Genomic DNA, 26,037 nt, shown 5'->3' with positions numbered 1-26,037 from the left:
GTCATGGTGTAAGGGCCTATTTAGCCAGAGCGGCCCCACCTCGGTTGAACAGCCATTTTGTTGTTTATGCAGTAAAACTTAAACTGACCCTGCCCCCACCACCGCCCCAGCCGCCCCACCCCCACCCGCCAAGGGGAAACTTACTTAAAAGCAAGTCTGGGGGACGCCTGGGTGGCTCAGTTGGTTAAGCAGCTGCCTTCGGCTCAGGTCATGATCCCAGCGTCCTGGGATCGAGTCCCACATCGGGCTCCTTGCTCCACGGGGAGCCTGCTTCTGCCTGCCACTCTGTCTGCCTGTGCTCGCTCTCGCTCTCTCTCTCTGACTAAATAAATTTAAAAAAAAAAAAAAAATCTTAAAAAAAAAAAAAAAAAAAAGCAAGTCCGGGAAACCAGTCCCAGGTAATAAAGCCCAAATACAAGGGTGGGTCAGGTCAGGTGGAGATATTCAATCTGTAAAGCTCGCATACTGTCTCCCTAGCTACCAAGGAGTGTGGGCCCCACCTTTTGGGCACCAATTCTGACCAAGGTGATAGGCTAGTTCAAATAGCTGCTATGGGGTGAATTGTAATCTCATTGGCCACGTGTGTGTGGCCGGGCCCAACCACATGGCCTTTGCTCTATTAAAGTTAGTCTGTGAGGCAGGGAGAGGTCGCGCTCTCTGTAAGAGGCGAGGGCCCGGCCAGTCAGTTTGACTCGCGATGCTTGGAGAGAAATAAAGCTTTGCTTAACCTTAGCTTTGTATCAGTCTCGCTCCTTTAATCACGGACCCATTATTGGGGGACCCAACACTGGGGACCCAACAACAGCAGAGTTGGGAACCTGGCCCTCACAGGTGCCCCCAACTTTCCCATTCCAGACTTACTTACCAGGCACTCAGAGGAACTGGAACCCTGGGGAATGGGGCTAGAACCCCCACCCAGGAGCTCTAAATGTTTGTTCCCCCAGAGGACTGAAATCTCTGGGGAAGTCAGAGACTGCAGCCCCGACATCTGTTTCTCCTGCCAGCATCTCTGCTGGGCTAACACTTCCTCCTCTTTCATTTCTCCCTGGGGCATGTTGTTGTCTTTCTCATTAACTTCCCCTCAACTCCCAGCAAGGTCCCTAGACACCGAGCTCTGTTAATTCCCCCATAATCCACTGGCAAGCCAGGAAGCTAATTAAATTGTGAGCTTGTACGGGTGCTCTCTCTGTCACTCTTGGACTCTCTCAGTCTCTCTCCGGGTTGTCTCCTCCCTTGCTTTTCCTTTCTGACTAGCCCTGTGTAGTTTAGATTCATCCGCACACTTTGTCTTCTTGTAGGTCTCCCTGATGGCGTTTCTTATGTCCCCTATCTCTTAGCCAGAGTAATCTTAAAATACAGCTCGGAGCTCTGTCCCCTCTGCTGCAGGATAGTCTGAGATCCTGAGCTCGGCATGCACCTGACCTGCCATACCTTCCCATCACAAACCCTTCCCCCCTGGAGTTGAGTCATGGAAGGTTTCCTCCCCAAGCCCTGTCTAGGCCACCTCACACCTTTGCTCATATTCTTACCTTTGATGGGATCCCACCCCTGCTCTTCCACCTCACTGCCAAATCCTTGCCTTATTTAAAAATAGCCTTCTCTGTCTCTGTCTCAGTCAGGACACCATCAACTCTTGATCTCAGGGTTGTGAGCTCAAGCCCCATGTTGAGTGTAGAGCTTACTTTTAAAAAAAAAAATGTGGGGCGCCTGGGTGGCTCAGTGGGTTAAAGCCTCTGCCTTCAGCTCAGGTCATGATCTCAGGATCCTGGGATCCAGCGCCAAATGGGGCTCTCTGCTCAGCAGGGAGCCTACTTCCCCTTTCTCTCTGCCTGCCTCTCTGCCCACTTGTGATCTCTCTCTGTCCAATAAATAAATCAAATCTTTAAAAAATGTAAAAGAGCTAAATTAAAAAAGAAAAAGAAATAGCCCCCTCTGTGACATCTTCCCTACACACCCATACAACCCCACACACTGCTGGTGGAATTTCTCCCTCCCTGAGCTCTCTTAGCACTTACCAGCTCAGCTCTGGAGGCTGATCTCTTTCACCTTGTTAGGGTTCTTTCCATGCAGATCCAGCCACTCCCACTAAATGATTAGCTCCTTGAGGGCAGGGTTTCTAGATCTTTTTCATCTCAGCTCCTTCCCGGGCACCTACCTTAAGACTGTGCCTTAAAACCCTTCACTGGTGTTTCCTGGCCCAAGCTGGCAAATGGGGCTCCGGACTTCATGTATGCATTCCAGGAAGAGGGAAGAGAAAAGGGATAGCAAAAGAGAGGGTTTTCTAAATGAGTTGGCTCCTTGCAAGCACTTTCTCTCCCAGTAGCTTCTGTTCACATCTCATTGGCCATGCCTAGCCCCAGGAGAAACCGGGTACATTGCTTCCCTTTAAACTCAAGAGCCCACATAAAATCTTTAAAAAAAAAAAAAAAAAAAAAGGGGACGCCTGGGTGGCTCAGTTGGTTAAGCAGCTGCCTTCGGCTCAGGTCATGATCCCACCGTCCTGGGATCGAGTCCCACATTGGGCTCCTTGCTCCGCAGGGAGCCTGCTTCTCCCTCTGACTCTGCCTTCCACTCTGTCTGCCTGCGCTCGCTCTCGCTCGCTCTCTGACAAATAAATAAATAAAATCTTTAAAAAAAAAATAAATAAAATAAACTCAAGAGCCCATCCCTTGTTTTACAGATGAAAATATATGATCCAAAGAGGATCAGAGAATTAGGGAGGCTGCTGAACACAGTGGTTAAGGATCAGGTTTTGGAGCTAAGCACACCTGGGTTTCAATCCCTCCTCTCCCTGCACATAACCACTTCATTCCTCATTCATAAAATTGGGTTAATGGTATGTACTTCAGGGGATGTTAAGAAAATTAAATAAGGGAACAGATGTGGAAAAGCACATACCACAGTTTAAGACACAGGTATTGTTCATTGTCTTAGTTTGGGTTCCCCTAAAAGCACACTTCGAGACAAAGATTTTTTAAGTAGTTTACTTAAAAGTTAATCCCAAGAAGCAGGGTGAAGGAGTAGGGAAGTGAGACAAGGAAGGGAGAAAACCAAATAAAGCAAACAGAGAAGAGTGGGTTTTTCCCATGGGTGACTTCAACTTCACACTGGAGCCTCTTAGACCAGAATGTGTATGACAATCGGGAGTTGTCCCACCGAGGGCCTGAAACCCATAGGGTTTACCCACGAACTCTGGACCCTGCTTGCTTGCGGGTTCCCCCAGGGGTGTTAATTCTCCACTTGCAGCCTGCCGCACACTCACTTTCCCAGCCAAGAAGGTCCCGGGAGAGACTGGAAGCAAATTCAGGAACTGTCAGCCAATGACCTCCGGGTCGACCTGGGGGTGGGGGTCACTAATAGTATCTGCTACACTCAGTAAAAGGAGAACATTAAAATTGTTACTGCGTTATAATCAATACACAACAGAGTGGGAGCAGGCAGGAAGTACAACATAGCCCAGGGCTCTTTTCACCTGCTCCTTCCATTCTGGCACCCCCGTGTCCCCCACTCCAGCCTGCCCTAGTCACCCACCAGCTCGGGGCATCATCTTTCTCCAGATCTCTTTCCCAGTGGCCCCTAACACAAACCCTGCTGTCCTCTGCCCCAGCCACCTGTCTCCCTGACCCTGACTGCTCCTGTGGAACTTTTTATGGACCCAGGGAAAGTATCAAATGGCTTTCAGCCTGAGCCAGGCCCCCACCAGGATATAATGGTCTTGCCAGAGAACCCTGCCTTCCTCCCTGCCCTCCCACCATTGGAATGACACTTCAAAAGGCACTTTCAAGATGGCAGCCTCACCCTTCTGGTCCAGAAGAGGACCAGTGTTCTAACCGGCTTGTGGCTGACACAAGTCAGCATCCCGCCTTCCTCAGCCCTCCTGCCACATCCCTGCGTGGTTCATCCCACTCTTCCCTTGCCTCACGCCTTCCCATAGGCTCCGGACCCAAGCTTTTGAATCCGGTGAAGGGCACAGTCGTGATCTAACCAGGGCTAGACAGGTACTTCACCCGAGGCCCCCAAATATCCCCAGTGCCCAGCATGAAATGCCTCTGTTCATTTCCTTCCGTTGAGGCAAGTACGCATTCATCCTTCATCTAACGCCCTGAAGAAAACTTAATGAGCCCATCATCGTTATCAACGCCTTCATGAGAACTAACCTGCTTCGACTAACTGGGGTCACATGAGTTTTTGAGAGTTCCAGAAGGAAAGCTCCAGAGGGCAGACGGCTTCCCAGGGCGCCAGGCTTCTCTGGGTCCACACACAGGGTCCGTGGCAGAGCCACGACCAGAGCGCAGGCCTTACGAATCGACCAGAGGGAGACGGGGGGCACCAGCTCCTGGCAGCTGAGAGTAGGGCCCTTCTAGAGCCATCCACTCAGTCAACACCTACTGAGTGCCAGGAAGGTGCATATCCCCACAGCTGTTGGGAGAGAACAGCAGCCCTGAGGAGGGAGTCCAAGATGGCTGCAGGAGTCAAAACCCAGGAGGCCAATGGTGGTGGTGGGGGGGGGGTTCTCTGGTGAGTGCTGAGATGGGAAGACAGCTGTTCCTGGTCCTGATGTCTGGCTGGATCCTGCTACCCTCACCCCAGGCAGGCAAGGTGTCGGTAGTGTCCCTCTGCAATGGGCCCTCCGAGCCCACCCAGTGCCTTCTCCTTTCTTGTGGGCACTGGGGAAGCAGCCTAGTCAGCCAAAACTCAATTCTGCCCCAAGGATGACCTTCCTTTGCATCCCCTTCGCAGGGGGTCCAGGCCGACCCACCGATGTCTGGGGGCTTGGTCTTCCTCCTTCCTTCCTTCCTTCCTTCCTTCCTATCTATGGGCATTTTCAGATTCGGAGGCAAGGAAGAGAAACTAGGTCACTCCAAGCTCTTTCTTTACTGGTGACATTGACCCATTTATCCTTTCGTTCCCTCAGACCCCCTCCCCCAGTGCCATTCAGCCTGGACATCTGTCCCAGCCAAAATCTCACCTTCCACTGTCCTTGCTGCCCAGGGGCTTGTCCAGTCTGTGTTCTGCGGCAGTCCCCTCTCCTCAAACCGGGGAGGAGGCCGGTCTAGAGAGTGCCCTGAGCCACCCCCAGTTTGTCCTCTGCCTCAGGCCTCAGTTTCCCCGTCTGCTAACTTGGGTTGATGATGTGTGTTCTGTGGAACCAGAGCCTCAAGCTCCAGGGAGGTCACGGATGAGGAAGAGCCCAGGGCTCGGCGCAGCCTGCGCGGGGGCCTCCTCGGTGCGGTGCCCCTAGGCCCTGCGCGGCTCCCCTTCCTCGGCGCGCCCCTCCCTCTCCTTTCTCCTCCTCTCTCCCCCTTCCCGCGGCTCCCCTGCCGCTCCTCCCGCCGGTCAGCTCGCCTTTGCTCTTCAGCCGTCCTCGTTCCCTGTCGCCTCGCTGCCTCGCGCCCGCCCCGGGGTCCCAGGGTCCCAGCGCCCCGCCGCCGTCACCGCCGCCACCAGGCCCGGCCCCGCCGCAGCGCGGGCGGTCAGTGCGCAGCCCCAGCGCCCGCGCGGAGCCGGGAGCCCGGAGTCCGGACCCAGCAGCCCCGAGCCGGATCGCTGGCTCGGAGCGGACCCGACCCGCCCGCCGCCCCCAGCCAGGTGAGGGCAGCTCCGGGGCGGGGAGCCAAGCTTTCTCCCGTGTGGAAGCGGGGGCGGGCGAAGGCGCCGGGGTAATCGGGTTCCTTGATCGCTGAAAAGCAGGACCTGAGAGCTTTTTCATGAAAGAGGCTCAAGGGTTTTCACTCGGAAGGGATGGATGAAGGAAGGTTGGCAGGAGGGCAGGGGGGCGGGCGGGGGGGGGGGGGTGTCTAGGGTACCTCCTCCCGAGGGATTTCTTTTCTCAGGAGGAAGGATTAATTGGCTTCTGTAAAACGAGGGCTTATCTTCTTGGGAACATGAGGGTCTCTCAAGGTGGGAAGAGGGTCTAGAGAGGCTTGACGGAGGGGGTAATTAGGGAGTGGGGTCTGGCGAGGAGAGGGGCTCTGAGATCCCCTTCGCCTGACATCGCGGCACCGCCCCCGTCGGTTCCGCGGCTCTGGGTCTGCCCAGGTCTCCGTGTCCCAGTTTTGTCTCTTTGAAGATGACTATTTTGAGCCTCACCTGGACAGAGCTAGGAACAGCCATTTCCTTTCCTGGAGCTATGATGCCCACCTGACACCCTCCTACCTCTGACCGGCCCTGGGAAGGGGGTCTAAGGAAGGATGGGGACCTAGGGATCTGGGAAATGGCAGTGCTGGTGAGAAATGGGCAGGGGCCGAGGACTGTACACACAGGAGGACCCTCTGGCCCTCGTGGAGTGCACGAGACTCTGCAGGGAGATTGCTGAAGGCAGGGTGGGCATGTGCTCCTGGGGCAGGACCTGCTAGAGGGAGGAGTAGGGTTAGAAGAGCTGAGATGTTCACATACTCCCAGAAGGCAAAACGCTAGAGTTCTTGCTTGTTTCATTGGCTTCATTTCCTTTTTGCTTTCTTTCTCTTTCACCCTGGATCCCAAGATTTATTCTACTTCTCCTCTCTCCTATTTTTCCAAAAAAAGGGAAACCGAGGCTAAGGACAGGTTCCCTGGAAATATCTGTGTCTATGAGGAAAAAAGGTGGTGGAGAGGAAGGCACACTGAATCTGGAGTCAAAAGACCTTGGTTCAAGGGTGCCTCAGTGTGCATGATTACCTTGGGCCAAAATTCTTTCCTAGTTTGGGCCTGAATTTCTCATCTATAAAGTGGGAGAGGGCCCACCTGTCTCAAAGGTTTGCTGCAAGACCAGATGTGTCCAAAGAGCTTTATGAAAGGGAGTACTCAGGAGGTGCAATCTTCATCACTGTAGATGGGTCCCCTTCTTCCTCCCTGCCCTCATGAAGGGTATCCTACCCCATGGGGTGCCTTTGTAGGAATTACAAAAGGTCCCTCCCCCGTAGGGAGAGAAGGTTCAACTGGGTTAGGGACTTGGGGTCTTTATTATAAAAATTAGAAAAAGGCACACTTCCCCAGGTGCAGCAGCTCTACACTATAGGGCAAGTAGAATGTGGGCTAGATTCTAGTGCCCACCTACCCGAAGACGAATGTCCTTGTGGAGCGAGCTCTGCCCCTGGCAGTCCTTCTCAGCAAGCCCCCAGTGTCTCTAAGAGCCGCAGAGCTACACACACTCCCGGAGTAATTCCCAGGCTGTTGCCAGCTCATTTTCTTTCCCACTTTGTTTCCACTTCAGGGCCTTTGGGTATTCAAGCTCCAAAGCCTATGCCCTACAGAAGCATGATGGAGTTAAGCATTGCCTTCACAAGCTCCCAGGGGGTAGGAGTTACTGAGTTCCTAACTCCTCATGTCAAGAACTTGACCAGATCACTTTTCTCAAGGCTGAGAAGTACCTGCACACCTGGGCAACACTACCATTCACAAATGGGGTTTGTACCTGCCACCTCAGAGCATCCTCACAGTAAGACTGAGGCAGGTCTCCCTATTTACATAAAAGAAGCCATGCCCAGAGAAGTTAAGGACCTTGCCAAAGGTTTCACACGTTTAAGTGGTAGTGCCAGGAACTGAGCCCAGGTCTAGCTGTCAGTCTTTCCCTCCACCACTACTGAGGAACAAAGCTGCTGACCTCACAGCCTTGTCAAAGCTTTGTTGTATTTGTTGCTCCCCCTCTCTATTCACGGGAGCCTCTGGTTCTCTTCTGCTCAGGGACCAGCCCTCAAGCCCAGAGGAAAGAGTCAGTCTTACTCTGATTTCACCCGTGGGAGGTTGAGGGGTGAAGACAGAGCTATGTCAAAGCCCAGCTGTTTTGACCTCTTTGCTGCAAGAAGGGCCCCTGGGGAGTCCAGAGGTCCAAAGTGGTGGCTGACTCTTGTGGGTCAGAGGCCAGGAAAGGGGTCACTGAGCAGCTATTTCCTTTCCTGTCCATATGGGGGTTGAAACATTGGCCATCAGTATAGAGAACTAGTGCTTGAGTGAGGGGGAGGCCAAGGTTCATAGAATAGCCACAGGAAAATTTAGCAAATCAGGCTGAAAGAAACAGATGCCCTGACCACCCTCTGTGGTGCCAAGGTGGGGAGGGGGTAAACCCAGCTGATGGGTTACAGGCCCCTTCCACCAAAGCATCTCTGCTTGTATCTGTGTTACATACAGGTGTGTGAGCCTTCACTTGAGAAAGGGGTTCGTTTCTTAGCCCCCCCCCCAAAAAAAAAGAGGAGTCTCACTGGCTTAATCTTCTGGTTCTCAAAGTGCGGTCCCTGGACCAGCAGCATCTGTATTACTTGGAATTTGTTAGAAATGCAAATTCTCAAGCCTCATCCTAAACTTACTGAAACCCTGGGGGTGCGGGCCCAACAACGTGTGTTCTAGTAAGCCGTCTACATGACACTGAGGCCCGCTGAAGCTTGAGAACGGCTGACCTGGTCCAGCTGCTTAGGAAACAGAGTCCTCGTTGTGGGTCAGGGGCAGGCTGTGAAAATAACAGCGCCTCCCAGTCTCGGAACTCTGGGCGTCTGCGGGCAGCCCTGCACAGGCCCCATCTCCTTCCCCTTCTGCCTCCCCTCCCAGGCACCATGCTGCTGCTCCTGCTGGGCCTGCTGGGCCCTGCCGCCTGCTGGGCCCTGGGGCCCGCCGCGGCGGGCTCCACGGAGCTGCGCTCGGCCTTCTCGGCGGCACGCACCACCCCCCTGGAGGGCACATCGGAGATGGCGGTGACCTTCGACAAGGTGTACGTGAACATCGGCGGCGACTTCGACGCGGCCACGGGCCAGTTCCGCTGCCGCGTGCCCGGCGCCTACTTCTTCTCCTTCACGGCTGGCAAGGCCCCGCACAAGAGCCTGTCGGTGATGCTGGTGCGCAACCGCGACGAGGTGCAGGCGCTGGCCTTCGACGAGCAGCGGCGGCCCGGCGCGCGGCGCGCCGCCAGCCAGAGCGCCATGCTGCAGCTCGACTACGGCGACATGGTGTGGCTGCGGCTGCACGGCGCCCCGCAGTACGCGCTCGGCGCCCCGGGCGCCACCTTCAGCGGCTACCTGGTGTACGCCGACGCCGACGCCGACGCGCCTGCGCGCGGGCCGCCCGCGCCCCCCGAGCCGCGCTCGGCCTTCTCGGCGGCGCGCACGCGCAGCCTGGTGGGCTCCGACGCGGGCCCGGGGCCGCGGCACCGGCCGCTCACCTTCGACACCGAGCTCGTCAACATCGGCGGCGACTTCGACGCGGCGGCCGGCGTGTTCCGCTGCCGCCTGCCGGGCGCCTACTTCTTCTCTTTCACGCTGGGCAAGCTGCCGCGCAAGACGCTGTCGGTGAAGCTGATGAAGAACCGCGACGAGGTGCAGGCCATGATTTACGATGACGGCGCGTCGCGGCGCCGCGAGATGCAGAGCCAGAGCGTGATGCTGGCGCTGCGGCGCGGCGACGCCGTCTGGCTGCTCAGCCACGACCACGACGGCTACGGCGCCTACAGCAACCACGGCAAGTACATCACCTTCTCCGGCTTCCTGGTGTACCCCGACCTCGCGCCCGCCGGCCAGCCGGGCCTCGGGCCCCCGGAGCTCTGAGCCCCGCCCGGGGAGACGAGCCCCGGGGCGGCCCGGGGCGTGCATGCGGAGCCGGGCCGCGCGGTCCGAGCGACCCGCTGGCGCGAGCATGACGACCCATTGACTCTGCCAATAAAGTGGGCCTGCGCCGGCGCCTGTCCGCCTGGGGTCCTGCTCTCTGTCCTCTCGGCGACGCCGTGGTCTCCGGCGGGGCGGGAAGGCACGGATTACTGCAGACCGGGGTGGGGGGCGGAGGGCCGAGGGCAGGATCCGGTCAGGCCCTGGGTGGTGGGCGAGGAGATGGGAATGTGTTTGAACGGAACCCGACTCGCCCAACCCCTTCAGGGACTCCCTTTCACGTTCCTTTCCAGTCAGTCCATCTACCTCCTTCCCACAGACCTACGACGTCACTCTGGGTGCAGCTGGTTCTTTCTTGTGACAAGGGACCACACCCTGCTCCCTTTCCGAGGAGTACGGCATTCAAGGAAACAGAACGTTCCTTCTTCTAGCAGGGTTATGGGGGATGAGCGGTTGATATCTGGTTGCCCCACCTCCTGCCCTCCCAGGACAGGGACGGTGATTCGCCCAGGGCAGGGGTTAAACAACTTACTTGGGCATAAAAAGACACAGGCTGCAGGCCAGAACAGAACATTTTATGGGACAGTTACACAGAATCAGGACTACATCAGCCAGGTTCAGCTTGTCTCAGTCAGTCCCCTCGCAGCCTCTCTTCCCCCTCCTAGGTGTTCATCTGAGCCTTGTTGAAATGGACCAAAACACCTGCTCCTCCACCCCCTCCACCGCACACCTCCACCCCTGCACCCCTCCCTCCCCCCCAAGGAAAGGTAACGTGCTTCCACCTGCTTACCTCCACTCCTCCAACAGACCAAACTAAAAATGTCCAGTCTATTCTAGTCTAGACGGGGAACATGGGGCACAGGGACTCCAGAACACTGGTTAGGATTTAAAAGGGGTATGTAAGTTAGGACTGGGTGGTGCACATTCACAGGGTCCCCATAGATTCTGCAAGACTTGTCCCAGACTGACAGGGTAGGAGTTGGAGCATCTGACTTAGCCTTCCTTGGGGTGGCTTTCTTTTCAGCATCTCTTGAACATACTTCTCAACCCTGACCCCCAACACACACCTGCAAGTCCTGCTTTTTAGCTCTGTGCCTGATGCCTGAGACCCAGGTTTTTACCCTCCCAGGGCTCAGGGAAGAAAATGGGGAAGGGGTAAACTGGGTTCCAGGGTACAATCCAAGCCCAGAGACCTGAACACAGTGGGAAGGACCACGTGCCAGATGGAAGCCACTGCCCAGGATGGGTCTGGCTTGGGCCATGGGTTGGGGGGCAGTGGTGGGTTGGTAGGTGAAAGGGGAGGGTCAGGGAAAGAGGTCAAGGATCAAGGCCCAGGGCCCCAAAGATGGGGGCTTCCCCTGGGGGCAGAAGCCCTTGCACAGGTCCCAGAGTGTTTCCTGTGCTAGCAGGGCGAAGACCTGGGCCCAGTGACCCCTCTCCTCAGCCTCACTAGCCTCATGGAGCCGGTAGACACAGGACAAGCCTGTAAGAAGCAGATGTTCAAAGTCCCAAGGGCTAAGAGGAGGCCCTTTCCGCAGATCCTGGAACTGCCGCAGCCGCTGCTTAGCACCCTCCAAGTCACTGGGCACGTGGTGCTGCAGGAGGAGCCTGAGTCGGCGGCCTGGGCGTGTGGATGCAAGTTCCTCATCCTGGATGTGCAGCTGCCCCATGACATCCAGCTCCAGCCCAGCCCAGAGTAGCTGCAAGGGGAGCCATGTAAGGGGTGGGCTGGGATCTGGGAGGCTGGGCAGGGAGCAAGAGTGGGTTGGGTGGTGGGGGGAGCATAAGCAGGCAATAGGACCCATGCTGGGTTGCCCCCCACCCCCCTGCCCAGCAGGCCTAGCTTAAGACATCCCCCTTCCCAACCCTGAGCTTAGGGACCTCTGGACACTCCCTCCCCCATATCCCAGGCTGGAGGAAAGACCTCAAACATCACTTCCGGGGCCTCTGGCTCCTGCAGGCCACTTCCCACGCTGGCGCTGTCCATGGGCTGCCCTGGGGCAGCAGAAAGGAATCAGGTCCCTGCCAAGCTCCACCCTGAATACCCCAGCCTCCCAGAGGTCCCTGCCAAGCTCCACCCTGAATACCCCAGCCTCCCAGAGCCACCCCTTAGAGGTGCCTAGAGATTCTTCTATCTACAAAACCAGGAAGACCATCCCATGTACCCCTTCCCTTAAACACACGCACACGAGCACGCGCGCGTGCACACACACACACACACACACTGACATTCACCCTCACAGGCATAGGTCTAGTGATCCCCAAATCATCATCCCAAACCCAGATAGCACCTTGGCAAATGTCCAGGACTCCTCCTTCGACTTCTACAGTTCCCTTGGCAAAGAACTCCCAACCACTGGGTCACAAGACACTTCACTTCCCCTCCCTATAATCATCTGGGACTTTGTGTCCTAAGACAGTGCCAGTGACTCTCCCCAAGGGTCGAGGACCCCTTTAGGAAGAAATCTGCTCCTTCCTTGCCCCTCAGTAGTGATTATGCAGAAGGCAGGGAAGCCAGGCAAGGCAGGTTGTCTGCTGCAGCTTCTTTCATCTCATACTCTGGTGTGCTGCCCAGTCCTTAGAATGATGGTCGTGAGCCCAGGGCAGATCCAGAGGTCCTGTTTGCACATCTAGAATAAGGGCACTGCCCACCTCTGTCCAGGGCTGGTGTTGAGAGCACTTGGGACTACCTCCCTTCATTTGGACCTCTCTGGTTCCAGGGTGAGGGCCCAGACTATTAAGCCTGCTGTAGGTTAATCTGCTACCGTGCCCACAGTGCATAGGCCCTGCTAGGTTCAGATAGAACCAACTTTAACTGCTATCAGCAGGCAGCATTCCTTGGCTCCCATCCACCCCACCCTAAAGTCCCGTACCTGGATGGTGCTGGGTTGTAGTCACCCCAGGGAGAAGGCAAATGGCTAATATTAGCCAAGCCAGGAATTGCATGGTCCCAGCCATACCCCACCACGTCCTCTCAGTCTTCCTCTTCCCCAGCTGCTCTCTGTTCCTGCATCCGCCCGTCACACAACACGACTCCAACTTTCCACTGCAGGCTGCTCAGGCGTTCCCTATTTTGTGTGTCAATCTTCAATGCTAAACAGGGAGGGGCTGGTTCTGACTTCCCAGGACCTTCCGTCTCGTGGAAATGTGGAATCTTAAGTTGCTGGCAATAGGAGCCTGGCTCCGGCTTCTCAAGCCCTCAGCCTATTCTGGTCCAGATGGGCGGGATGCTTGCTTACTAGAAAAACGATGCCTGGTAGCAAACAGCTTTAGCTTGGCCCTCCCAAGAGGTAGGAAAGAGCCCAGGCAGTAACACTACCTTACTATCTGTCCTCACCCCCAAAATATCCTGTAGCTGAGCTCAGGCTCTAACACCCAGTCCAGCCCAGCCCAGCCCAGCCTCCAGGGACCCCCTCAGCAGCCAACAGCACCAGCTGCAAAGTTTGGTTCTGGAACTGCAGTGGTTCTCCAACTACATGATGGGCTGGCTGGGTGGTCTCATGGACCAGCAGAGCTGAGCACTTCCACCTCAGGCACTCAGCCACCAGCCATACAGATCGCAGGCTGGCTAGAGTCGAGTCCTGTCACCCAGAAGACAGATCTGCAGCTTCTGAGTATCTTTTGCGCCAGCCCTGGGACCTCCTTTGCTTGCTTACAACATTCTTAGCTCTGGCTGGAGTCTAGAAAGATTACCTTAGACCAAACATAATGGGCTGTTAGATTGCAGGGAGCAGGATGCGGGGTTCAAGACTCAAAAATGAGTTTGGCTCATGGAACCCTATGGATGTTTGGATGGGATGGGTGGGGGTTTCCCGGGTTCCACCCAGACCCCTCGATCATCAGCTGCCACCAGTCTGCAGTGACAAGGGGTTTTCTCCTGCAGTTGTTGAGGGCCCTCCAGCTTTCAGGAGACGCCGTGCCACACCCATCCTAAGCCCTGCAGACAGTGAGAACTTTCCATTTCAGCTCCAGAGTCCCTCTCTCAGAAGGACGTCCAGGCCTGCAGGTCACCATGTCTGCAACTGTACTACTTAATCCCATTAAAAGAGATTCCTGGGTTGGTATTCACTTTAAAGAAGATGGAAAAAACTCCTGCTGAATCTCCCCTCTCCCAAGTCAAGCTTCATTTCTACCATTAAGCACACAAGAAGTGGTTAGTCTCAGGAGTTTATTTACAGGGATGCTCAGTTATAGATAAAGCGCTTTCTATTATCAACATGCCTTCCCTGGAGCTACTTGGTTTCAGGTTTCTTGTCTCCTGCTTCAAGCTTGAGACTCTCAGGGGGCTGGCGATAGGCAGGGAAAGCCTCCCATGGGCTGTTCAGGTCAAACTTGCGGAACTCCTGGGCCAACTCCACTGGCTCAGCCACCACCCGCTTTACCTCATCGTCATAGCGTAACTGCGGAAGAGAAAGACAGGCTTAAGTACTGTGGAAGACCTCGTTCAGAGCTACTGAGCCGCTAAGGAGCCTCCTTTTCCAAGGGCACAGGTGACTTCACCAACCGCATTACTTCTTTGTCCTTGAGTGTGATCCCAGCCTCTGTCACCAAGTGTCCACGCACATGATTACCGATCAAGTCACATCCCACCCTTAGTCCAAAATGGCCTGCTGTCACCCAGCCAGGCTCCCCTGCTCACCATGCTCACATAAACTCTGAGCTCCTTTTCCAGCACAAATTACTATGCTTACCTATCCATCCTTATAAAGAAATGGTGAGCATCAGCCCAGGATTAGGAAGCAAGTCAGTGGCTGAAAAGAGTGACCCTAAACTGGCAAGCACTCAAGTTCCGACCATGTAGCTTTTGGCATTATCACTCAAGATGCAAGGCAGTAAATTTGGGATTGCTTTTCTTGGTGGGAGGATCAGTTGGATAAGGTAAAGACAAACCGGTGGTGGATGAAGAGGCAACCAGATAAGGGAGACCGTGAAAACGAGGAGAGGGAAGTAGCCCTAACCAGAAGCAGCTGGAGAAGCAAAGGGGCCCAGGCAAAACACTGAGAAAACAGGCATTTCTGGGTACAGAGGAGAAAAGGTGGATGGCTACTATCTCAACATTTCTGAAAAGTTACTTTGCTACAAAATCACAAATGTATGTATGCAATAGACCGTCTTCCTGCTTATGAATAACCTGTAGCACAAAGGTGGTAAAGCAAAGCACTGGAATTCTCCATAAGGCCTTTGTAGTCACATGTTAATTATCCTGCCTCTGAGCGTTCTCAAGGGCTAAATGTTTAGTGTCCTCCCTGTCAGCTGCCTTCTCAGAGGTCCAGGGCAGGGTAAAATGCCTCTGTCACCAAGTGTCCACGCACATGATTACCGATCAAGTCACATCCCACTTTGCTTTTAAATCTTGTGAACAGACGAAGTGTGTCCTCAAGGTTGCCTTGGTCATTAAAATGATCATTATGATAATGGCTAAAGTCAACTGAGTAGTTACAGGACACCAGGCTATACACATACATCATTCAACTCACCATAAATCTTATTAGTTAAGTACTACTGTTCCCATTTTGAAGCTGAGAAAATTGTCATAGAGAAATTAAGTAACAGGCCACAGACTACAGAAGTGACGCTAGGATTTGAATCTAGAGCCTATGTTCTCCCGCCCCGAGCCTATGCTCTTAGGCCCACCACAATACACAGACCATATTTCCTGCCATGCCCAATATCCCAGGTTCCCTGCCAGTCTCTCACTGAGGCTGCTGCCCCAGTTCCATGGTTCCTCCTACCTCAACGTAGCCAGACAGGGGAAAGTCTTTTCGGAAAGGATGTCCCTCAAAGCCATAGTCTGTCAGAATCCTTCTTAGGTCAGGGTGGTTAGCAAAGAAGACTCCAAACATGTCCCAGATCTAGAAAAAAAAGAGGCCTCAGGCAGCTAGTCCATCATGACCAACACAGGGTTGAGGAGGCACTGCACACAAGAGTTTCAGCCAATTCTGCAACTCTGGCCTAGAGACAGGATCTGCCATGTCCAGTAACTCACCTCCCTCTCATACCAGTTAGCTGCCTTGAACACAGAAACCGTGGACTCGATGGGTGTCAGCTCATCTGTATAGGTCTTCACACGGATCCGAGAGTTGAAGCGCAGAGAAAGCAGGTTGTAAACAATCTAGGGAGAGCAAAAGGAGCTGGAAGACCAAGATGGCCACAGGGTCTGGGTGGGGGGTGGGGAGAGTCCCCGAATGAGAACACCAATAACGAGGATACAAGGTGGGTTAGGGTTCTACCTGGAACGTGTCTTCTGTCCTAAAGCTCAAAAACCTCAAGATTCTCCTCTATTTAGAACTACTTCTGAAAGCCTAAGCCACGCTGGAGCTTAGCATGTCAGCATGTTTGTCGTTGCTCATGCTGTTCCCTCTGTCTGGGATGACTCTGGTCTCCCCTCTCCCAGCCCCAGTCCTTACTGGGCTAATTCCTCGTCTCTTGGTCATCCGTGAAGGTTCAGCACAAACACTCACTCCTTCCTTCTTCAGAGCATCCCAGACAGAACTGAGTGCCCCCCCGTATTCTCCTATCCTCTAACATCACGCATTACATGTTATCACGGTCAGCTCTTTATGTGTCCTTCTCCCTCACCAGAGTTGGGGGGACTCCTTGAAGGCAGGTATTGGGTATTACTTCCCCTTTAATCCCAAGATCTGGCAAATAGATGATCAGTAAATATCAACAGCTAAATGTATTAAGAACATACCATGTGCTGGAAGTCTACTTGTACTATCTCATATCTACTTGTACTATCTCATTTCATCCTCACAACCACTCTGTGAGGTAGGGACAATTTTATTCTTATTTTGAACATGTAAAGCTTAGGGGTGCCTCGGTGGCTTGATAGGTTAAGCATCTGACTCTGGCTTGGGTCATGATCTTAGGGTCCTGGGATCAGGCTCCCCACTCAGTAGGGAGTCTGCTTCTCCCTCTGTCCCTACCCTGTTTGTGCATGCGTGCTCTCTCTCAAAAAAATAAGTAACCTTAAAAAAGAAACAAAGAAATCTTAAGCTTAGAAAAATTAAAATGTCTGAAGTTAAAAATGTAGCCTATTAGTGGCAGAGCTAGGACTCAAACTTGAGGTTTGCTTGATCTGTGGCCCTAGTTTAACTGCTGTGTTGTACTGTTTGACCTGAACTAAAACTAGGGAGGCCTGCGACTCCCATTGGTAGCTATTACTCTAGGACCTGTAGTCCCTCTTCTTTACCCACCAAATCTCAAATTTCCCAGCTGACCTCAAAACGGTTCTGCCGAGTGGGGATGTCCACTGCTGTCAAGTCAGCCAAGGACTTGAATTGTGCATTGGTGTGATCCCTGAGGAAAGTCAGCACTGGGATGACTCCATCAGGATGGATACAGATCTCTAACTCATTGAAGCAAGACACCTGCAGACATGAAAAGGGAGAAACGAAGGAATAAAGAGCTCTTGAAAGAGCAGCTAACTTCACCCGGAGTCTCCTGGTTTAGAACAGAGAAAGAACACCAAGTGGCACAGAAGAGACTGGTTACTTTGACCCGAGGCTGCCTACTCCTACATGCCCTGAAAACATGGTTCTTTCTTGACCCATGACCAAACAACCATTGTGAATATTACCTGAACTTGCTGGACATACTTGGGCAGAATTTCAGCCACATACTCTCCAAATGCTGAGAGCTGCTTGTGGGCCACATCATCCCGTGGTCTGACAGTGGCTGGAAGGAGAAGGCATATTTAACAAAGGAATGGAGAAAGTAGCAGCCACCCCTGCATTCAGTCTCGGGCTCACAAGCAGTGTTGTCTCCCAGCAGGGCTCCCTGCAGAACCTTGAAGAAGGGGAAGGTGGAGAATTCCTCTTCCAGGGAAAACTTTGGAAAAATGTCACCTCAGAATCTACAAAGACTCTTCTTATTACTGCAGTTGGGGTATTTGCCTCTTTTCAAAGCTATTCCCTGGTTCTTCCTTCACAACGCCTACATTTCTGCTAAAGCAGCATATTATCTTTTTTAAGATTTTATTTATTATTTATTTATTTATTATTATTTATTTATTATTTGACAGATCACAAGTAGGCGGGGGGGGGGGGCAGGGTCCCTGTGGAGCAGAGAGCCCGATGTGGGGCTTGATCCCAGGACCCAGAGACCATGACCTGAGCCGAAGGCAGAGGCTTTAACCCACTGAGCCACCCAGGTGCCCCTTATCTCAACTCTCTTACCAGACCAGGAACTCTTTAAAGTGGGAACTGGGACTTTTGCTTCTTTGTATCTCCTTAGCACCTGGCTCACAGCAGGTTCTCAAACTAAGAACTTCAGGGCTGAAGGGTCCTTAAAGATTATCTAGTGGAAAACTTTTTTGAGGGGGGTGCCTAGGTGGTTCAGTTGGTTCACTCTGTTCTCTCCCTCTCCGCCTTACTCACGCTCTCTTTCTCTCTTTTGCTGTGTTGCAGTTTCTCTCAAATAAATAAAATCTTAAAAAAACAACAACAAAACTTTTCCCCCCACTGATGAGTAAACTGAGGTCCAAAAGGGGGAAATGCCAGGTCTCCTGACTCTGCTTATGCTGATTGTAATATATCTCCGTACACCCATTCATGCATCCCTCAGTCACTGAGTACCCACACATCACAGGGTGCACACACCATGGTTAAGTGCTCTCTGCTTTTGGCAGCAGGCAGGCCTACTCCGCTACTCACTACCTCTGTGACTCTGGGCAAGTTACTTCTTTGAATTGTTTCCTAATCCACAGCAGGAGGATCACAATGCTATCTACCTCCTAGGATTGTTCTGAAGACTAAATAAAATGATTCGCTAAACCACTTAGCAAGCTGCCTAACACACAAGTACTCAATGTGAGCTACTATCTTAACATGGCTCTAAGAGCTAACAGTTAATCAGAGAGAAAAGGAATCACGGAAACGGACAAGGGGTAATCAGGGCCATAACAGGGAGACACAAGAACACAGGGAGAGCCCGAGTCCGCTCGCAGAATGAGACCTACTACAGTCAGGTCTCCGCAAGCATAGATTTGACAGAGGACACGGGGAAGGGCATCCCAGGGCAAACACCTGACGAAAAGAATGAAGGGTCCCCCGCCTACAGTCCCGAGAAGGGCCCGGCCCGCACATACTCACGGCGCGTGTCGGCCGCGGTGCTTTCCTTCCTCACCGGCAGCAACAGCACCGAAGGTCGCCCGGCCCCTGCACCGGAAGATAAAAAGACACAAGCGTGAAGTGAGGCTTGATGGGCTCCCTTCGCTAAGCGCGCCTCCGCTCCCGCCCCGGGCCGCAGCCAGCTGCCCCCGGCTTACCCCTGGCCAGCGCCACGGACCCCATAAGGCCCCGCCACCAGCCCCTCGCCGCCGCCGCCGCCGCCGTCGCCGCTGCCGCCATGTTTCCCGATGTAAGCAGGCAGCCAAGGCAAGACCCACAGGGCACGGAGCCCCAAGGGCACGGACCGGAAGCGGAAGTGTGTGTCTGATTTTCTTCCGGGCGGACGCGGGGCGGAAAGCAGAGGTTCCGGATTCCGGGCTTAGGAATGAAAGGAGAGAAGGCAGGTGAGAAACCGAGGCAGGCAGGTGGGGAAACCGTGAGGTGAAGGTGATCTTAGTTTGGTGTGGCAGAGGCTGGAGAGAAAGCGAGGACCCTAAAGAACCCGACGGGTGAGAGGAGGGGAAGGGGCGGGAGTTCTGGGTTCCACATTCCACTCCCCTCCCCCGCTCCCGGAGCTAAGCTTTTGACGCGGGCCGGCGGGCGCCGGGAAGGGGGTGTGGAGGGGAGTCGGGGGCGGTGGAGAGATGAACGGTTTCCCTAGCGACCGTTTCCTAGGCGACTCCAGGTGGCGCGGGGACACAGCTCAAGGCGAAGGGCCTACTAATGCCCCGGGCTAGGGAGGACTGGGCTTCGTCGCGTTCTGGGACGGAGTCTTGGGGAGTCTTTAGGGCGAGCAGGGAAGTGCAGGAGAGAAGCAGAAAAGAGAAAATGTGGGGCTAATCGATATCCCAGGGCAAGCCTCATTTTGGGAGGTCTGAACTCCATTCGCGGGGGAAGAGGGACCTTTGCCACAGGAAAGCGGGGGTCTGTTTGTCGGGTTCTGCTGCCCAGAACGTCACTAGTTTTGTGCCCAATAGTCATTTGGTTAGTAAGGCTTTTTGCCAGGCTTAAGATCATAAGCTTCCGCCAGCGCCTGGCTTTCACATGTCGGCCTAAATTCCAAGGCTTTTATTAGATCATGGAAAGGAATATTCTGTTTTCTTAGGGAAACACCAAGAATAGGATATTTTACTGATTTCATTAGGGATGGAGTGCCAGTGCAGGAGAATGAACTCAGTTTTGGTTAGAGGAGAGGTGCTAAAATGTCATTAGGACTAAGGCCAATCCCCACCCACTTTGCTGTCTCTTTTACCTTCTCCCTCCCCGAATTGAGCAGTTGGATTCACAGACTGTGGATTCCCCATTACTCAGGGTGGTGTTGCTTTGCAGACAGCTGGCAGAGAGAGAAGTTGGCTACCATGGAATCACCAGAGGAGCCTGGAGCATCCATGGATGAAAACTACTTTGTGAACTACACTTTTAAAGATAGGTCACACTCCGGCCGTGTGGCTCAGGGCATCATGAAACTGTGTCTGGAGGAAGAGCTCTTTGCTGATGTCACCATCTCAGTGGAAGGCCGGGAGTTTCAGCTCCACCGACTGGTCCTCTCAGCTCAGAGCTGCTTTTTCCGGTCCATGTTCACTTCGAACCTGAAGGAGGCTCACAACCGAGTGATTGTACTGCAGGATGTCAGCGAGTCGGTTTTCCAGCTCTTGGTGGATTATATCTACCACGGGACTGTGAAACTTCGAGCTGAAGAACTACAGGAAATTTATGAGGTGTCAGACATGTATCAACTGACATCTCTCTTTGAGGAATGTTCTCGGTTTTTGGCCCGCACAGTGCAGGTGGGGAACTGCCTTCAGGTGATGTGGCTGGCAGATAGGCACAGTGATCCTGAGCTCTACACTGCTGCCAAACACTGTGCCAAGGCCCACCTGGCCCAGCTGCAGAGCACAGAGGAATTTCTCCACCTGCCCCACCACCTACTCACTGATATCATCTCGGGTAAGTTGAGGTAGAGGGGCACATCATACTCAACTAGTTGGGTATGATCTTTAGTGGAGATTCTAGTTCAGGAGAAAGGAATCTTCAGGCTTTCTGGTATTAATTGACATTATTATTCCTGGTAGGAATTTAGATCCTTTAGAGACCAAGGTGAGATTTTTAGCTGCTGTCATAGGCAATCCTTTCCAGAGGAAGAACCCTGGAAAAGAAAAGCAGTACTTTGTGATGCACAATTAATCCTTGAACAGTGTGGGGATAAGGATTGCGGCCTCTGCATGGTCAAAATCCATGTATAATTTTGACTCCCCTCAAACTTAACAAATCCCCATTATTGATCGGAAGCATTATCAGTAGCATAAGAAATCAGCATGCATTTTGTGTGTTGTATGTATTATGTACTGTGTTCTTAGAATAAAACTGGAAAAAAGAAAATGTTATTCGGAAAATCATAAGGAAGAGAAAATACATTTGCAATATTATACTGCATTTATTGGAAAAAAATCTGCATATAAGCGTACCCACCCATCCGTGTTTTTTAAGGGTCAGCTATATACAAGTATTGAATCAAAAAAAAAAAAAGAAGCAGTGCTTATCCCCAAAAGGTAGTGAGGAGCTGTTTTGTATATAAATGTTCTCATCTATCCTGCACTTTCCCTGTACCTATGAGACTGATTAAGTAAATTGATGATGACTTAAGATATTTACATAACAGGGGCACCTGGGTGGCTCAGATGGGTGGGCCTCTGCCTTTGGCTCAGGTCATGATCCTAGGATCCTGGGATTGAGCCCCGAATCGGGCTCCATGCCTGGCGGGAAGCCTGCCTTCCCTCTCCCACTCCTCCTGCTTGTGTTTCTGCTCTCGCTGTCTGTTTTTCTTTCTGTCAGATAAATAAATAAAATCTTTAAAAAAGATGGGGGGGCGCCTAGGTGGCTCAGTGGGTTAAAGCCTCTGCCTTCGGCTCAGGTCATGATCCCAGAGTCTTGGGATCGAGCCCCACATCGGGCTCTTTGCCCAGCAGGGAACCTGCTTCCTTTCCTCTGCCTGCCTCTCTGCCTACTTGTGATCTCTGTCTGTCAAATAAATAAATAAAATCTTTAAAAAAAACACAAAAACATGGGGCTCCTGGGTGGCTCAGTCATTAAGTGTCTGCCTTCGGCCCAGGTCATGATTCCGGGGTCTTGGGATTGAGTCCCACATCAGGCTCCCTGCTCAGCGGGAAGCCTGCTTCTCTGTCTCCCACTCCCCCTGCTTGTGTTCCCTCTCTTGCTGTGTCTCTCTGTCAAATAAATAAACAAAATCTTAAAAAGTTTTGAGGGGAAAAAAAAAGATATCTACATAACAGACATTTTAAGTGAAGAGCCAACTTTAACAATCCTGACCTTGGGAGTGCCTGGGTGGGTTGATTGATGAGCTTTGTTCTCACGGATTCAGCTCAGGTCCTGGTCTTCGTGTTGTAAGATCAAGCCTCATGTGGGGCTCTGCACTCAGCAAAGAGTCAGTCTGCTTGAGATCCTCTCTGCCTCTCCCTTTGTACCACCCCTCCCCCTGCGCTCTTGCATGCTCTCTTAAATCTTTTTTTAGAAGATTTTATTTATTTTAAAGAGCAAGTGCATATGTGAGGGTGCAAATGGGAAGGAGCAGAAGGGGAGGGAGAAGGAGAAAGAATCTGAAGCAGACTCTGCACTAAGCAGAGATCCCCATGTGGGGCTCAGTCTCACAACCATAAGATCATGACCTGAACCAAAACCAAGAGTCGGATGCTTAACCAGCTGAGCCACCCACGTGCCCAGTAAATAAATCTTTAAAAAACAATCCTGACTGTGCAAGCGAGGTAAGCAATTTAGGCTTATTTCTTATACACACACACACACACACACACACACACACAGAGTGATAGTCCAACAAAGTGATTCACACTGGCTCTAAATTTCCCTTTTGGGTTATTGGATCGCCATTGACCGTGTCTTTCCTTTGACTCTCACAGATGGAGTTCCATGTTCCCAGAACCCAACAGAGGCAATAGAAGCCTGGATCAATTTCAATAAAGAAGAAAGAGAGGCCTTTGCGGAGTCACTCAGAACTAGCTTGAAGGTAAGGCAGATTTCTCTGTAGGGTTGGGACACCATAATATCTATGCATTCCAGCTATTAATCTGGCCTCTTTGATAGCTGGTGAATGAGTCATCTCTGGCTCAAAGTTAAGCACTGGGGAGGAGGATGTCTGCATGAGCCCAGAAACCACCAGCCTCTGAGCTCCACAAAGTTCCTTGAGAGAACTACTTTCACTATTGCATTATCCTAAGCACTTTTTTTCTAAAGCACCCGCTCGGAATGAAAACAACATATTCTCTGCCCCAGCATAGAATGTCTGAAAGTGACTGGAGAACATCAGGATGACACACAGTAACTTGAGGGTAGTAGGTTAGAGCAGGATTCACGTGTGTGGTCCAGAACCTTAAGGGTAGGTGTCTCAGCTGAGCCTTAGCCTAGAACTGATAGATGTCATCTATGATTTTAATTTTGCCAATAGGAGATCGGGGAGAATGTGCACATTTATCTGATCGGCAAAGAGTCATCTCGTACCCACTCGTTGGCTGTGTCCTTACACTGTGCAGAAGATGATTCCATCAGTGTAAGTGGCCAAAACAGCTTGTGCCACCAGATCACTGCAGCCTGTAAGCATGGTGGAGACTTATACGTGGTGGGAGGGTCCATCCCACGGCGCATGTGGAAGTGCAACAATGCCACTGTGGACTGGGAGTGGTGTGCGCCTCTGCCCCGGGACCGGCTCCAGCACACCCTGGTGTCTGTGCCTGGGAAAGATGCTATCTATTCACTGGGTGGCAAGACACTGCAGGATACCCTCTCCAATGCAGTTATCTATTACCGGGTAGGTGATAACGTCTGGACAGAGACAACGCAGCTAGAGGTGGCTGTGTCAGGGGCTGCTGGTGCCAACCTTAACGGGATCATCTACTTACTGGGCGGGGAGGAGAATGACCTGGACTTCTTTACCAAACCTTCCCGACTCATCCAGTGCTTTGACACAGAGACAGACAAATGCCATGTGAAGCCCTATGTTCTGCCCTTCGCAGGTCGCATGCATGCAGCTGTGCATAAGGATCTAGTGTTCATCGTGGCTGAAGGGGACTCCCTGGTGTGCTACAATCCCCTGCTAGACAGCTTTACCCGGCTTTGCCTTCCTGAGGCCTGGAGCTCTGCCCCATCCCTCTGGAAGATCGCCAGCTGTAACGGAAGCATCTATGTTTTTCGGGACCGATATAAAAAGGGGGATGCTAACACCTACAAGCTTGACCCTGCCACATCAGCTGTAACTGTCACCAGAGGCATTAAGGTGCTACTAACTAATTTGCAGTTTGTGTTGGCCTAAGGCTGTGGGGGGAAGAGCAGCTGACTTTTACCTTCCCGTTTTCCAGCACCTATCCATCCAAATTCAAAGTCCTTGGGGCCCTGATCAGAGTACTATGTTATTTTTTTGGCACATGTTAGAAAGGGCAGCACCTCAGTCTTTCCTGAACCTATAAGGGTGTTTCATTTGGGGCTTTTTAGACTGCTGCTGCTCAGGTGGCTGCTCCAAGAGTAGGCCATCTGTCCTATGCTGTCCCCTGGTAATCCTGTGCCTCCCTGCAGATGGCTCCGAGCAAGCCATTTCTCAGACCATAGGCACAGCCGCCTCTCGTTCCCTGATCAATGTCAAGTAGAAGCACTGCTGATCCCAGGACAAAAGGAAAATGCCCCCATCTTCCTTTTTTCTGTAACCTGCAAAGTGGCTAATTGGTAATTTTCCACAAAGAATTAAGTGTTAGAGTTTTGCTTCAGGCTTTGGTTGGAAGAATGGTCTAAGCTGAAGGTGTCCTTCACCAGCAAGCACCAACTCTAGAATTCAGGACACTGCATCTCGTGTTTTCTCACCTCTCTCTCAGGAAATCAACACTTTGGGATTTTGTTTGTTTTGGGGGGGGGGGGTTCTTTTTCTTTTTTTTTTTTTCCAAGATTTAAAAAATTTATTTGACAGAGACAGAGAGGGAACATAAGCGGGGTAGTAGGAGAGGGAGAAGCAGGCTTCCCGCTGAGCAGGGAGCTGGATGTGGGGCTTGATCCCAGGACCTGGAGATCATGATCCGAGCTGAAGGCAGACACTTAACGACTGAGCCACCCAGGCGCCCCTGGAGGTATTCTTTTTTTCCTCAATATACATGCTATTTATTTTTTTTCCTTAGACTGTATTGTTTCAGGGGTACAGGTCTGTGATTCATCAGTCTTATACAATACCCAGTTCTCACCACAACACATACCCTCCCCAGTGTCCATCACCCAGTCACCGCATTCCCCCCCACACACCCCCTCCAGCAACCCTGCTTATTTCCCGAGATTAAGAGTCTTTTATAGTTTGTCTCCCTCTCTGGTGTCATCTTGTTTAATTTTTTCCTCTCTTCCCCTATGATCCTCTGCTTTGTTTCTTAAATTCTGCCTATCAGTGAGGTCATATAATTGTCTTTCTCTGATTGACTTATTTCGCTTAGCAGAATACCCTCTAGTTCCATCCATGTCTTTGCAAATGGCAAGGTTTCAGGGTTTTTTCGTGGCTAAGTAATATTCCACTGTATGTATAGATGTGTATATATATATATATATATATATACCATATTATCTTTATCCATTCATTTGTCGATGGACATCTGGGCTCTTTCCATAGTTTGGCTATTGTGGACATTAATGCTATAAACATTGGGGTGCAGGTGCCCCTTCAAATCACTACATTGGTATCTTTGGGATAAATACCCAGTGAATACTTTGGTTTTTTTGCTCTTGTTTTTGTTTTCAAGATTTCTTTTTATTTATTAGATAGAGAGAGAGAGAGAGAGAACGAGCAGGGGAGGGGCAGAAGGAAAAGCAGACTCCCCACCAAGCAGGGAGCCCAGTGTAGGACTTGATCCCAGGACTTGGGATCATGACTTGTGCCGAAGACAGATGCTCAACCGACTGAGCCACCTGGGCGCCTAACACTTTGGTTTTATGTTTTATTTACTCCAAGGAGTAAGCCAGAAAGAAATAATATTATTTCTGATTAATAGCAGAAACTTTTTTCAAATTTAAGTATATAAGGTCTTTACTCTTTTAAAAGCCCTAAGGTAAGCCAAGAGCTAGGAACTGTTCATACAAATAAAAGTTTTGGAAGGGATACGTGTGTGTGTTTTGAATTTTGAAGGAGTGACTTCCTAAGGTAAACAGATTATATACCCGCCACAGGTACAGGATTGGATCCTGTACTTCCTTTTCTACATACAGGATCACTGCTCCAAAAGGGGAAGAGAGCCCTTGGCGCCAGTGAATTGGGGTCTGACAACTGAGCTGAGTATTTCTCCTCTCTTTTCCCAATGTTAAATGTT

At 52.0% G+C, this 26,037-nt stretch overlaps 4 protein-coding genes across 10 annotated transcripts; 2 read left to right on the top strand and 2 right to left on the bottom strand.

Moving 5' to 3' along the window:
- The first annotated feature begins 5,479 nt into the window (after positions 1–5,479).
- C1QTNF4 (C1q and TNF related 4) lies at positions 5,480–9,648 on the top strand. Its single transcript, XM_059142284.1, has 2 exons — positions 5,480–5,589; positions 8,521–9,648. Exon 2 carries the CDS (start codon positions 8,526–8,528, stop codon positions 9,507–9,509), a length of 984 nt encoding a protein of 327 aa, XP_058998267.1. The 5' UTR covers positions 5,480–5,589; positions 8,521–8,525; the 3' UTR covers positions 9,510–9,648.
- A 472-nt stretch (positions 9,649–10,120) lies between these two features.
- On the bottom strand, positions 10,121–12,982 carry FAM180B (family with sequence similarity 180 member B). The gene is made up of 3 exons (XM_059142317.1): positions 12,440–12,982; positions 11,491–11,561; positions 10,121–11,266 (listed from the first exon to the last, which is right to left on the bottom strand). The coding sequence occupies exons 1-3, from the start codon at positions 12,522–12,524 to the stop codon at positions 10,871–10,873; spliced, it is 552 nt and encodes a 183-aa protein (XP_058998300.1). The 5' UTR covers positions 12,525–12,982; the 3' UTR covers positions 10,121–10,870.
- Positions 12,983–13,717: 735 nt separating this feature from the next.
- NDUFS3 (NADH:ubiquinone oxidoreductase core subunit S3) lies at positions 13,718–18,995 on the bottom strand. Its single transcript, XM_059142303.1, has 7 exons — positions 18,838–18,995; positions 18,662–18,727; positions 17,149–17,246; positions 16,790–16,939; positions 15,553–15,678; positions 15,299–15,418; positions 13,718–13,966 (listed from the first exon to the last, which is right to left on the bottom strand). The coding sequence occupies exons 1-7, from the start codon at positions 18,917–18,919 to the stop codon at positions 13,799–13,801; spliced, it is 810 nt and encodes a 269-aa protein (XP_058998286.1). The 5' UTR covers positions 18,920–18,995; the 3' UTR covers positions 13,718–13,798.
- On the top strand, positions 18,952–25,829 carry KBTBD4 (kelch repeat and BTB domain containing 4). 7 transcript variants are annotated; one of them, XM_059142255.1, is made up of 4 exons: positions 18,952–19,083; positions 20,009–20,626; positions 22,612–22,718; positions 23,157–25,829. In XM_059142255.1, the coding sequence occupies exons 1-4, from the start codon at positions 19,065–19,067 to the stop codon at positions 24,015–24,017; spliced, it is 1,605 nt and encodes a 534-aa protein (XP_058998238.1). In that variant the 5' UTR covers positions 18,952–19,064; the 3' UTR covers positions 24,018–25,829. The 7 variants fall into 7 exon arrangements, with proteins under 7 accessions (XP_058998238.1, XP_058998212.1, XP_058998222.1 ...); XM_059142229.1 differs by having other exon boundaries at positions 19,033–19,083; positions 19,956–20,626; XM_059142239.1 differs by having other exon boundaries at positions 19,037–19,083; positions 20,013–20,626.
- The last annotated feature ends 208 nt before the right edge of the window (positions 25,830–26,037 follow it).

Source organism: Mustela lutreola, chromosome 1 (assembly GCF_030435805.1).
Source record: "Mustela lutreola isolate mMusLut2 chromosome 1, mMusLut2.pri, whole genome shotgun sequence".
Lineage (NCBI taxonomy): Eukaryota > Metazoa > Chordata > Mammalia > Carnivora > Mustelidae > Mustela > Mustela lutreola.
This window is presented reverse-complemented; position numbering and strand designations above follow the sequence as displayed.

Coding starts and splice junctions, on each gene's coding strand:
- KBTBD4 (XM_059142247.1), top strand. Junction 20,627..22,611: donor ACTCACTGATATCATCTCGG/GTAAGTTGAGGT, acceptor TGACTCTCACAG/ATGGAGTTCCATGTTCCCAG. Junction 22,719..23,156: donor CACTCAGAACTAGCTTGAAG/GTAAGGCAGATT, acceptor TTTTGCCAATAG/GAGATCGGGGAGAATGTGCA.
- C1QTNF4 (XM_059142284.1), top strand. CDS start 8,526: ATGCTGCTGCTCCTGCTGGGCCTGCTGGGCCCTGCCGCCTGCTGGGCC.
- FAM180B (XM_059142317.1), bottom strand. CDS start 12,524: ATGGCTGGGACCATGCAATTCCTGGCTTGGCTAATATTAGCCATTTGC. Junction 11,562..12,439: donor TACAACCCAGCACCATCCAG/GTACGGGACTTT, acceptor CTGCTGCCCCAG/GGCAGCCCATGGACAGCGCC. Junction 11,267..11,490: donor CCCCGGAAGTGATGTTTGAG/GTCTTTCCTCCA, acceptor CTCCCCTTGCAG/CTACTCTGGGCTGGGCTGGA.
- NDUFS3 (XM_059142303.1), bottom strand. CDS start 18,919: ATGGCGGCAGCGGCGACGGCGGCGGCGGCGGCGGCGAGGGGCTGGTGG. Junction 15,679..16,789: donor CTCGGCAGAACCGTTTTGAG/GTCAGCTGGGAA, acceptor TGCTCTCCCTAG/ATTGTTTACAACCTGCTTTC. Junction 13,967..15,298: donor CCCTGTCTGGCTACGTTGAG/GTAGGAGGAACC, acceptor TCTCTTCCGCAG/TTACGCTATGACGATGAGGT.